Here is a 12,368-nt window from a genome sequence, read left to right on the forward strand (position 1 = left end):
AGGAGAAGCGACTGGAGGGAAGTGGCCTGACCCCTCACATATAAATTGCCATTTCTACTTGATTGGTGACCCCTCTGGATTTTTTTGTTCTAACCCTCTGCTTTTGATCTTCTTCGACCTTTCCTCATCGTAAGTGTAACCCTGAAAAATAAATAATAATTTTGGTTTTATTTATCTGAATCCATCTTATTTGGTTCCTTTGTATCTCAAATTTCACAAATCTCCAATGATTTTCTGTTTTCAAGTCTTTCACTTCATCGCAATTGAACCTTCTAATTTCGCACATTTTGACTTGGAGTGTTTTCATCTTGAATCAAAATCGAATGATTTTGTACCAATAAATTTGTAATCTTTGGATTTCAATTTCATTTTTTGCTTGGGTTTTGTTTGTTTCCTTATATTTTGAAGGATTCAAGCACTAAATGTAACTTCCAAGTTTTTTTTTTCTTTTTCTGGTTCTTTGCAGCTGGATCGTTAGATCGAGAGTGCTTAACTGCAGGAACAGGAAAAAATCGATTTGTGATTCGTTAATTATTTATTAGATTCGAGCTTGTTCAATAGGAAAGTGAGATTTTGATGAGATTTCCCTTTTTACATAGGTAAAGCATCTCACTTTTTTTTTCTTTTTTAAATCCAATACCACTTATACCATTAATGGGTCTTTGTGGATTGGAAGTCCATGAGGAGCTATGTTTGATAATTCTTTTGTGGTGCAGGGATGCTGTGCATCGGCTACTTGGGAGAGGGGAAGGTGTAAGTTTATCTACTTCTCTTTTTGGTTTCTGAGCAAAATGAATGGAAGTAAAAGCTAACTATGAAAATGATTTGAGTGTTTTATTAGCTGGGAACTTGAAAGGATGAACTTAATTTTGGACAAGGAAAGTGCTTTTATCGAGTTGAACAAAGCAAGACACTCAAGATACCCAGTACTTCTTGCATTTTTGCATCTCTCTGCAATAATAGATTATAGATATCGGGTAGCTCTTTAATTTTATGATCAAAGATTGGAAAGAAGTTCATTGTTTAATAAACCTGAGAAGCAATAAGTTGGGAACTTAGTCCTCATTTTGTGAAGTATTCACTCAGTGCCATTTTTGTTTAAGTCATGAAAGTCTTTTTGGTCAGCCTTTCGTCAAATGGAGAGAGAGATTAAACTGACATTTGTTTGTATTTTATCGATCTGCAGGTCAGCATGCTTATCTAGCTGAGTTGTTGGGAAATCAAAATCTGTATTTGTACTACTTTCAATGGGTGATCACAATGCTAATGTTCGGCCTTCTAATAGCAAGTCTTCAGGGGCCACCAATCCTTATTCTATAGATTTGGATAACTTCACTAAGCGGTTGAAACTGTTATATTCACATTGGAGTGAAAACAACAGTGACCTGTGGGGTGCTTCTGATGCTCTTGCTGTAGCAACACCTCCGCCTTCTGAGGATCTGCGGTACCTGAAGTCATCGGCACTGAATATTTGGTTGGTTGGTTATGAGTTTCCAGAGACCATTATGGTCTTCATGAAGAAGCAGGTTCATTTCTTATGCAGTCAGAAAAAGGCTTCTCTGCTTGATGTTGTGAAGAAATCTGCCAAGGATTCTGTTGGGGTTGAAGTTGTGATGCATGTGAAGGCCAAAAGTGATGATGGAAGTGGCTTGATGGATAACATTTTTCGTGCTGTCCATGCTCAGTCAAACTCTAATGGTCATGATACTCCTGTCATCGGGCACATAGCAAAAGAAAGTCCTGAAGGGAAGCTTTTGGAGATATGGGATGGAAAGTTAAAGAATGCAAATTGTGAGTTAAGTGATGTGACAAATGGGTTCTCAGAGTTGTTTGCTGTCAAAGACAACATTGAGCTTACTAATGTGAGGAAAGCAGCATTCTTGACTTCATCAGTCATGAAGCAGTTTGTGGTACCAAAGCTCGAAAAGGTGATTGATGAGGAGAAGAAGGTCTCCCATTCTTCATTGATGGATGACACAGAGAAGGCAATTTTAGAACCTGCTAGAATTAAGGTGAAGCTGAAGGCAGAGAATATTGACATATGTTACCCTCCAATTTTTCAGAGTGGGGGAGAATTTGATCTGAAGCCAAGTGCTGCAAGCAATGATGAGAATCTTTACTATGACTCCACTAGTGTGATTGTATGTGCAATTGGATCCCGATACAATAGCTACTGCTCAAATGTTGCTAGAACTTTTTTGATTGATGCCAATTCCATGCAGAGCAAGGCATATGAAGTCCTGCTTAAAGCCCAAGAAGCAGCAATCGGTGCATTGAAATCTGGGAACAAAGTCAGTGCTGTTTATCAAGCAGCACTTGCTGTAGTTGAGAAGGACGCACCTGAATTGGCTGGAAGCTTGACTAAAACTGCAGGAACTGGAATTGGCCTTGAGTTTCGTGAGTCAGGACTTAGTCTTAATTCCAAAAATGATCGAATTTTGAAACCTGGAATGGTTTTCAATGTGTCACTTGGCTTTCAGAATTTGCAGACAGAGACTAAAAACCCAAAGACCCAGAAATTTTCAGTGTTGCTCGCAGATACAGTGATTGTTGGTGAAAAGCTCCCTGATGTAGTAACTTCAAAGTGTTCCAAAGCTGTCAAGGATGTGGCATATTCATTCAATGATGATGATGATGAAGAAGAAGAACGGCCCAAAGCCAGACTTGAAGATAAAGGGGGCGAGACAACTTTGTCTAAGGCAACACTCAGGTCAGACAACCAGGAAATATCGAAGGAAGAACTACGAAGGCAGCACCAGGCTGAACTTGCCCGGCAGAAGAATGAAGAGACAGCCAGGAGGCTTGCTGGTGGGGGGTCTTCCGCGTCAGACAATCGAGGTTTTGTGAAGACGATTGGTGATTTGATTGCATATAAGAATGTCAATGACCTACCCCCTCCAAGAGACTTGATGATTCAGATTGACCAGAAGAATGAGGCTGTTCTATTGCCAATTCATGGAACCATGGTCCCTTTCCATGTTGCTACTGTCAAGAGTGTGTCCAGCCAGCAGGATAGTAATCGAACCTGCTACATACGGATAATATTTAATGTTCCTGGCACCCCGTTCAGTCCTCATGATGCAAACACTCTCAAGTTTCAAGGGTCAATATATTTGAAGGAAGTTTCGTTTCGCTCCAAGGATTCTAGGCATATAAGTGAAGTGGTACAACAGATTAAAACCCTGCGTCGGCAGGTCACTTCCAGAGAGTCTGAGAGGGCTGAAAGGGCAACCTTAGTTACTCAGGAAAAGCTGCAATTTGCATCTGCCAAGTTCAAGCCTATAAAATTGCTAGATCTTTGGATTCGCCCTGTCTTTAGTGGTCGTGGAAGAAAGCTGACTGGTTCACTTGAAGCCCATGCAAATGGGTTTCGATATTCAACTTCAAGGCCGGATGAACGTGTTGATGTTATGTATGGTAATATCAAACATGCGTTCTTCCAACCAGCAGATAAGGAAATGATCACTCTTCTGCATTTTCATTTGCATAATCACATAATGGTGGGGAACAAGAAGACCAAAGATGTTCAATTTTATATTGAGGTGATGGATGTGGTCCAGACTGTTGGAGGTGGAAAGAGATCTGCCTATGACCCAGATGAGATTGAGGAAGAACAACGGGAGAGGGACCGAAAGAATAAAATAAACATGGACTTCCAGAACTTTGTAAACCGGGTGAATGATGTTTGGGGCCAACCTCAATTCAAAGCACTTGACCTTGAGTTTGATCAACCCTTGAGAGAGCTTGGGTTCCATGGAGTCCCCCATAAAGCCTCAGCTTTTATTGTCCCTACATCAAGCTGCCTCGTTGAACTGATAGAGACTCCTTTTGTTGTGATCACCCTGAGTGAGATTGAGATAGTTAATCTAGAGAGAGTTGGTCTTGGGCAGAAGAATTTTGATATGACTATTGTATTTAAAGACTTCAAGAGGGATGTCCTTCGGATAGACTCTATTCCATCCACATCGCTAGATAACATCAAGGAGTGGCTAAACACAACTGATCTCAAGTACTATGAGAGTAGATTAAATCTGAACTGGCGGCCTATACTGAAAACAATCACTGATGATCCAGAAAAATTTATAGAGGATGGTGGTTGGGAATTTTTAAACATGGAAGTTAGTGACTCGGATTCTGAGAACTCAGTGGACTCAGACCAAGGGTATGAGCCTTCAGATGTACAGTCTGACTCAGGATCTGAAGATGAGGGTGATGACAGTGAGTCACTGGTGGAGTCTGAGGATGATGAGGATGAGGACTCTGAGGAAGACTCAGATGAGGATGAGGGTAAGACATGGGAAGAGTTGGAGAGAGAAGCAAGCTATGCCGACAGGGAGAAGGGGGATGACTCAGACAGTGAAGAAGAGAGAAAAAGAAGGAAGATGAAGGCCTTTGGTAAGGCTCGAGCACCAGCTCGAGCACCTCATAGAAGGAATGCTAGCAGTAGTCTTCCCAAAAGGCCCAAGTTAAGGTGAATGAAGGTGTCCGTCTTGTTTTATTGATATGTCGAAGGTAAACAAGGTGTCTGTCTTGTCTTATTGATATGTGGAAGGTAAACCAGTTGGTGCTGCATCGGTAGATGGTAGATGCCTAATCTAGCCAGTAAAATCTCTCTTATGAGAGAGCACAAGTTGAAAATGTTTTTGTTATAGTGCTGTTCTGTTTGGATCTGGATCAAACTTGTTCAATTATATAGTCTGTGCTTGTAAAATAGTGGGTTGAGGGTCATAAATTTTAGCAGGTCAGTTGCTTGTAATGCTTTGGATATAGTAACAGCCACTGGATGCTAGTTAGTCTTCTTCGCAATATCCAGGCATGGTGACATGTGGTTTTAGTTGCCCGAGCTCAATGGGGACGTTATATCCCTTTAAATTGTGAAACTTGTCCGGCTGATAGAAGAAAGAGTGGTATATTTTCTTTGTAGAGGTGTGATCTGGTTTCTATCTATATTGGTGGACGTCATGAATTGGTATATTCACTTCTCTGTACTGTAGAGTTGGTTTTTTACATGAGTCGAGGTTAACCGACAGATCAAATATCGTAATTACAAATGTTAATGGTACAAATAAAAATGATAACCATTAAAAAGCCTTTGTAATTAAATAGATGTGCATGTGGTCTTACCAGCCTTAGCTATGCGTTTGTACAAGAGCGGTGCAATGCTTGGGAAAATTTGATTATAAAGACAATGGTTACGGCGGGGCCCGAACCCGCGACCTTCGGCTCATAAGACCAACGCTCTAACCAACTGAGCTGCGGGACCTGATTATCATTATGCAAAACTATAAAGATTTTCATAACGTCATAATTGCTCCGCCCCTCACAGTCCCTGGGTTGACAAGGACAAAAGAGAACAGGACGCCGTTGCCGGGGATCGAACCCGGGTCGCCCGCGTGACAGGCGGGAATACTCACCACTATACTACAACGACCCATATGTACCTTACTATCCAAAACAAAAATTTAACATAAATGACAAATAAAGGAATAAGCAATTACCTTGCAGAGATGGCCAAAACCACCCTCTCCCATTTTTGTTTCTGCATCAAAGCTCTTACTGTTGGTGGCAGCTTTTATTTTTTTTAGTGTGAATATTCATTTTTGCGGATCTAGACCTTTGAGCTTTGCCAAAATGCAGTTTTGCATGTCAATAGAGAATTCTAAATCATATCAACCTTAGTTCTTTCGCAAAACATGGACATTATCCAATCTCGAGTGTGAATGAATATAAGAATATATGTCTTGACTTGTTTGTGAGAATAGCACCATAATATTATGGACAATCTAAAAGTAAAACTATGATAAAATCAAAATCTTCTGAAAGTTAATGCAGTGAAGGTTCCACTTGACAGGAAGGCTAAAGCACTGAATTGTCTTGTGTTGTCCTACAATGCTGAGCTGTCCCTCTCCATTACAATATTTTTATAGTAATGCATCAGAAGGTAGATAAGATTTAATCAGAGGCAGGTCCAGAAAATGGAAATGAATTAACTACAGAGAAACAGAATTCATGTGTCTACCATAGCATTTGAAGGGATAGTACATACCTATATCCTATTCGGTGTTAGGTGAGACCCTTATAAATTCACTTAAATTTCCACTCTTTAAAGGCTTGCATAGGCTAAGCTCTATTCGATTTGAATCGAATAAATCAAATTAAATCATTTTAATTTTGTAATTTAGTTTGATTTTTAAAATAATTTGATTTAGTTTGGTTTTGTATTTTAAGAATTTAGGTTGTTTTTGTTCAATTCGGTTTGATTTTAGAGAGAAAAAATATCTATTGAACCGAATCAAACCGAACTAAATTACTTTATGAATTTATAAATTAATTTATTTTTATAAGGAATTTATGAATTATATGTAATTATATATATATATATTATTTAATTTCATTGATAAATAGTTATTAGATTCAAATCAACGTAAAAATCAGATCAAATAACTTAAAAATTAAATTTAAATCAGAAAATAATCAAAACTCAAAAATTAATCGATTCGAATTTAATCAAACCGAAATAGAGAGGTTCTATTCAATTTAATTTTTTATTTTTTTAATTCAATTAAATTTTTAAAATATAATCATTCGATTAATTTAATTTTCATGATTCAATTTAATTCGGTTCCATTTAATTTGAACCGAATGACCCAGCCCTAGCAGTGCTGCCATTGCATAGCTCTTCGTGAGCTGGACACCTCCAGAGTCCTGTGCTCCTCCTGTCGCTGTCATTGTGAAATGGGATGCCCTTTTCAATCCAAAAGACCACAATGTCCTTACCTGCAATCTAGTCTCTAACCCCATTCCAGTGAAAGATTGAGGCTCAGAGCCATTCTAATGGGAAGGACATTTAAGTATATTTGCCTGGTCGGAGCTTTTTAAACTTAGTATGGTGGCAGACCCAAGTGTCTGGTAACTAATAACTTTTGAAGCAGAATTATTAATTGTCTACTTTCCATTTTACATTGTGTCACTGTCATAATCAAGAAGATGATCATATATTGACTTTCCTAAGTTAAAAACCTCAAGTAGTATAATATGGCTGGGGATGGCTAGGCTTCCATCTTCATTGTAGCGGAAGGCGTTGAGGAAAGTGGTAACAAGATGGAGAGAGTTACTAAGCTGCCGGTGATCCTGACCATGTTTCTGGTGGTCCTTGCCTGGGATGTTGAAGGAGGAAGGACACTTAAAGTTGACCACCCACAAAACTACTTTGGAAGCTTTGGTGGAACTGGTTCAGTCATCCCAAGCCCTTTTGGTCCCACCATTGCCCTTGGTCCATCTGGGTTTTGCTCCTTTCCTGGGGTCGGTTGTGTAAGGGTCCGTCCCACTCTTCCTGGTGTTGGCGTAGGCTCACCACCATGAGGAAGGGCAAGGTTAGGAAGAGGTTCTTTTGGGTTGTGGTAGTTTTTTTAATTATATCCAAGTTTGCTAGAGTTTGGCGCCTTGTTTTATGTATTTTGTAATGCGTTATAAGGTTTGTGGTCTAGAATGTGAGTGTGGTTAATTATCTAATCTTGTTGATCTATTCCATTGTTTTTAATTAATCAGTCTGTAATGTTGGTATTAGTATAATGGTTGTTTTAATTTATTTATCTTTTAATCCTCTCTTCCTCTCTCTAAGAAGATCTTATGAAAGAAAATACGCTTCTTGTGCTACTATCCAGATGTTAACTATAAATCATAATCCACACGTCTAATGTTATTAAGTAATTAATTGAATAAAATTAGAAGATCAAATGAATCCATAACTCTTCTATAATATTTTCCACCATGATGCTTATCCTTGTATTTGCCTTCAAGCAAATGAACTGTCGTCATGCTGAACGTTCTACCGTTCTCCATTTTAACTTTTGCGCGTTGGCAAAATTAAACCCAGCCAGTCATTGTCACTACTAGTCACTGCAGCAACACTCTACTGTTTGTGACAGAAAGAATGAACAAAGAAGCGGAGGATCAAAAGGAGCAGGGGATTTTAACAGCATTGAGAAGCTGAGGATTCATTTGTTCCATCAGCATTGACTGTTTATAAGTACCACTCTACTTTGTATGATGTACATTTTCTTTTTGTTAAGCATTTTTGAAAGTTTCTTTTAGTTTTTCCAGGAGTGTACTATATATAATTCAGACTGGTTATGTACTTCTGATATCCCCAGAGGCATGATGCCAATGGAACATGGAGGGCACATGCCTCCTTCCAAGCGTAATGCCCCACTGCAAGTGTGCATAGACTTCTTTGCCTTTGTTTATGCAATGTTGGATACATATTTTGGTTCATATTTTGTGGTATCCACCGCATTTCAGCTGTTCATGATATTCATGCCTTAATTTTCATTTCTTTTTATCTGATGGATATGGTAGAGTTCTACTCTTTCTTTTCCTTCATCCAGACGCCAACAAGTTTCCAGTATCAGCAACAAGATACGCTTGAGACATTTAATGCTGCAAGGTTTCATGACAGTTCCTTGAATGCCCAAACAATTTCAAGCCACAGAGAAACAAGTGAAATGGAGTCGACTGTTAACCCTTTTTAGCCATCAGCTGTTACAGATTCTGAGTATTCTTCAAGACACTGTCTTGTTTTAGGGGAAAACTCTGCAAGCACCCTGCTGGAAGAATCGTTATTTCTCCTTCCAATTCCAATGGCTCTAACCAGCAGGGAACGAAGATCAAGAAGCGAAATGAATGGGTTCGGTAGGAACACAATGGCTGCTTACCAGCGTCACCAGAACACTGTTAAAGTTCTCAATTCTTCTCGCGCTTTTCAAACATCAAGTCATTACCCGAACTCGTCAGCTAGCACTTTAGGCCTGGGTTGCATTCTGGGCCTCTATCATCAGCTAGTTCTCTAAGTTCTTCCCAGAATAAGTCAAGAAATTATATTATTAAAACATGTGCACAATTGAACATGAAGTTCTAGTGCTGCCTTGGCATACAAATTTTGAAGATCAGGACTTTTCAAATCTAAGATAATGAGGCGACCCTTAGCACTGCCATTCAGTTTCTATAATTTCAAACAACCATATAATATAATCACCCTAATTGTCAATTTATAGCTTGCTGGTCTAACATAAGACCAAAATTCAACTCCAAACTGTCAAATGCCCAGAGATAAATCATGGTTCAAAGTTAACAAAGAAAAATCAGAATAGAAAAACCAATACACTAGCCTTGACTGAGAGAACATAACAAAGAATGAATCAGAATTCCATTGTCAAACAAACGGCACTATAACAGTCCTGCTCTGCAGCCGACTCTTTTTGCATTCTTAATTTCTTTCCTAGCAATCGCACAAGGCATGAAGACGGCTCTTCTAGCAAGACTCAAAACCATATATTTATATATGGAAGAAAAATACAAAAAGGAAAATCGAAAAAATAAAGACAAAAACAAGCAAATAATAGAAAGATTTTTTAATGGTTTCAGAGAAGCTGCAAAGGCCAAGCAAATTATTGATTTCTGGTGATGGCAAGAATTTTACGCTTGAGGTTTCTCCCATTTAAGGGGCTTCACTACCTCCCAGGTAAAGTCTGCGTCATCTCTTCCAAAGTGGCCATAGGCAGCTGTCTTCAAGAACCTACCATTGCCACCCCTCTTGAGATCCAGGTTAATCGAAATCATACCAGGCCTGAAATCAAAGTTCTCCTTCACAATCTTGAGAATCTCTTTGTCTGGGATCTTTCCAGTGCCATAGGTTTCAACAAACACCGACAATGGTTCTGGCACACCAATAGCATAAGAGACCTGAACAATGCACCGGCGAGCAAGCCCACTGGCAACAATGCTCTTGGCAGCCTGCCTAACAATGTAGGCGCCACTTCTGTCTACCTTGGTGGGATCCTTTCCAGAGAAGGCACCACCACCATGGGCTCCCCAACCACCATAGGTATCAATGATAATTTTACGACCAGTGAGTCCTGCATCACCATGTGGACCACCAATGACAAACCTGCCTGATGGGTTAAGGTGGAAGATGGTCTTCTCATCAAGGTACTTCTCAGGGATCACAGGCTTAATAACATGCTCTTTGAGGTCAGCAGCAATCTCATCATTGGTCACAGTTTCATCATGTTGGGTGGAAATGAGAACGGTGTGTACACGTACTGGAACCATTGCACCATTGTCATTGTAGTACTCAACAGTGACTTGGGTTTTGCCATCAGGTCTCAACCAAGGGCAGGTACCATTCTTGCGAACTTCAGTGAGGCGGGCACCAAGCTTGGTTGCAAGAACGTGGCTGAGGGGCATAAGCTCGGGGGTTTCATCAGTGGCATAGCCAAACATGTGACCTTGGTCACCAGCACCAATCTCCTCGGGGCGCTTGGTAAGATGGCCATGGACACCCTGGGCAATGTCAGGGCTCTGCTGCTCAATGTAAACTAGGACCTTGCACTTGTCAGCATCAAGACCCACATCATCAGAAACAAATCCAATTGAACGGCAGGTGTCGCGAACAATCTTCTCATAGTCTACATTGGCTTTGGTTGTGATTTCCCCAAAGACCATGACCATGTTGGTCTTGGTGCAAGTCTCACACGCAACCTTGCTGTCAGGATCTTGCTCAAGGCACGCATCCAGGATGGCATCTGAAACCTGATCACAGAGCTTGTCGGGGTGGCCCTCGTTCACAGATTCAGATGTGTATAGGAAGGTTTCCATTCTGGCAACTGCAAGTCAGAAAACACACTCAAAATTTCAGTATAAATATGATTTTCCAGTATTACAAAAAGCCACTCTTAACTAGCTAAATATCCATCTTTCAGGATCAAGGCATGAGAGATGTGTGATCCATCCAATGGTCAGCGTGCAAATTAAAATTTTGTGAATAAACGCCCCAAAATACCATCAGATCTGAAAATTCATCAGAAAACTTATGGAAACTATATCCTCTCCAAAATCCTGCCAGCAATTGGGATCTTAAAATTACTAACTAGAATATCATTTTCATTTCACATGGATCCATCCAGACACCCCAAATTCCAAGCACAAAATGACCTCAAATCCAACAGCCAGCATTTACAAGTAAAAGAAATGACTTGCACTAAGGAGGCAAAAAGGAAAGAAAAAAAAAAACTATATCCCCAAACAAACTAAAAACTAACGATAGATTACCACAAATACCATTAAAAACAACGACCCATTTATCCCAAAGGTTCAGATCTACGAAAACACACACACACACGAAGTTCGAACAAATCCAAAATTGGAGCAGCCTTCACAGTTTGTGCTCTGATTTCTAGTACAGTATAAATTGAAGGAAATCGCAAAAAGAGGAATTTGAACAAAATCTAAGCATGAAATCTTACCGGTTAGTGAAAAACCCTTGAGAGAGCAGATCTAGAGATTTCAAATTACAGCAGAAGCTGACCTTTCAACAAGTCCTCTTTAACTAGGAACTCTTGGCGACTCTCACAGAATTGCTCTGCCACCGTATTTATAGACAAATGGTCTCGCTGTAATAGTAATTATTTTCGGTTTTTATATTTTTTTAATAATTATTTAGCATAATTATTGCCTTTGCTTGGGCCCACATTTCATTGAAAGTCAGAGATGTGAATTGAAAAGATAACAGCCGTTGGATGTGAAAAGTGGAGGGTTAGGATTGATTGGAGTCGGTGGAGGAAAGAGACGGCGAGTGACCAACTGGGCTATCGGGACATCCAGTGCACGGTAGCTTCAGCGTTTTCACCAACCCCAACCTCACCAACCGCCGATGTGGCATCTCGCCTCCTTCCTTTTAGGTTTTGTTTGGTTGAATAAATTAAGTCAGCCTCAGGAACTTGAATTTCAGAAATGCAAGAAGTAGGAGTAATTACAAGGATAACAATGAATACGAAACCTTGAAAATCATTCCATTCCAACCTATTTAATATTTCAATTATTTCAAATTATTTTAAATTTAATTACTATTATTTATTAATTTTATATATTATAATTAACGCAAAAAAAAAAAATGAACACTAAAACTATTGAATGTAATGATAATAATCATTATATTCTCAGTGGGAGAATTTAAATTTAATTATTAAAAAAATATTATGAAAAATATTATATTTTTGTGTGTATCTAAGCTACAACTACAGTTTTAATATTCTGATTAGTGTTGTTTCTCCGCCGACACTCTTGAGACGTGTGGTGGGTAGCGTATTATTTTAGCAATCCAGCCAAAAACGCGTGGATGCAAATGGAATTTGGAAAAGGCAAAAGCCCATGCTTTTTTAATCCAAATAAGAAAATAATTTAAATTTAAAAAAATAATAATAAAAATCAGAATTTTTTATTTTATGAAAAATAATTTATATATAAAAAATATTTTTTAAATTATGTTTTTAAAAAAAAATGTAAAAGTATTTTTAATTATATAATTACAA

General features: G+C 38.9%; 2 protein-coding genes and 2 non-coding genes across 7 annotated transcripts; 1 reads left to right on the forward strand and 3 right to left on the reverse strand.

Moving 5' to 3' along the window:
• The first annotated feature begins 3 nt into the window (after positions 1 to 3).
• Positions 4 to 4,923, forward strand: LOC110644855 (FACT complex subunit SPT16). 3 transcript variants are annotated; one of them, XM_058146912.1, is made up of 4 exons: positions 4 to 129; positions 467 to 599; positions 717 to 753; positions 1,187 to 4,923. In XM_058146912.1, exon 4 carries the CDS (start codon positions 1,248 to 1,250, stop codon positions 4,473 to 4,475), a length of 3,228 nt encoding a protein of 1,075 aa, XP_058002895.1. In that variant the 5' UTR covers positions 4 to 129; positions 467 to 599; positions 717 to 753; positions 1,187 to 1,247; the 3' UTR covers positions 4,476 to 4,923. The 3 variants fall into 3 exon arrangements, with proteins under 3 accessions (XP_058002895.1, XP_058002897.1, XP_058002896.1); XM_058146913.1 differs by lacking the exon at positions 4 to 129 and adding an exon at positions 224 to 345; XM_058146914.1 differs by having other exon boundaries at positions 717 to 4,923.
• Positions 4,924 to 5,189: 266 nt separating this feature from the next.
• On the reverse strand, positions 5,190 to 5,263 carry TRNAI-UAU (transfer RNA isoleucine (anticodon UAU)). Its single transcript has one exon. It is a non-coding gene; the product is annotated as a tRNA-Ile (tRNA).
• A 96-nt stretch (positions 5,264 to 5,359) lies between these two features.
• On the reverse strand, positions 5,360 to 5,431 carry TRNAD-GUC (transfer RNA aspartic acid (anticodon GUC)). The gene has a single exon. It is a non-coding gene; the product is annotated as a tRNA-Asp (tRNA).
• Positions 5,432 to 9,183: 3,752 nt separating this feature from the next.
• LOC110644721 (S-adenosylmethionine synthase 1) lies at positions 9,184 to 11,462 on the reverse strand. 2 transcript variants are annotated; one of them, XM_021797675.2, is made up of 2 exons: positions 11,304 to 11,462; positions 9,184 to 10,664 (listed from the first exon to the last, which is right to left on the reverse strand). In XM_021797675.2, the coding sequence occupies exon 2, from the start codon at positions 10,654 to 10,656 to the stop codon at positions 9,475 to 9,477; it is 1,182 nt and encodes a 393-aa protein (XP_021653367.2). In that variant the 5' UTR covers positions 10,657 to 10,664; positions 11,304 to 11,462; the 3' UTR covers positions 9,184 to 9,474. The 2 variants fall into 2 exon arrangements, with proteins under 2 accessions (XP_021653367.2, XP_021653444.2); XM_021797752.2 differs by having other exon boundaries at positions 9,184 to 10,657; positions 11,304 to 11,448.
• Positions 11,463 to 12,368: the final 906 nt, after the last annotated feature.

This window comes from Hevea brasiliensis, chromosome 5 (assembly GCF_030052815.1).
Source record: "Hevea brasiliensis isolate MT/VB/25A 57/8 chromosome 5, ASM3005281v1, whole genome shotgun sequence".
Taxonomy (NCBI): domain Eukaryota; kingdom Viridiplantae; phylum Streptophyta; class Magnoliopsida; order Malpighiales; family Euphorbiaceae; genus Hevea; species Hevea brasiliensis.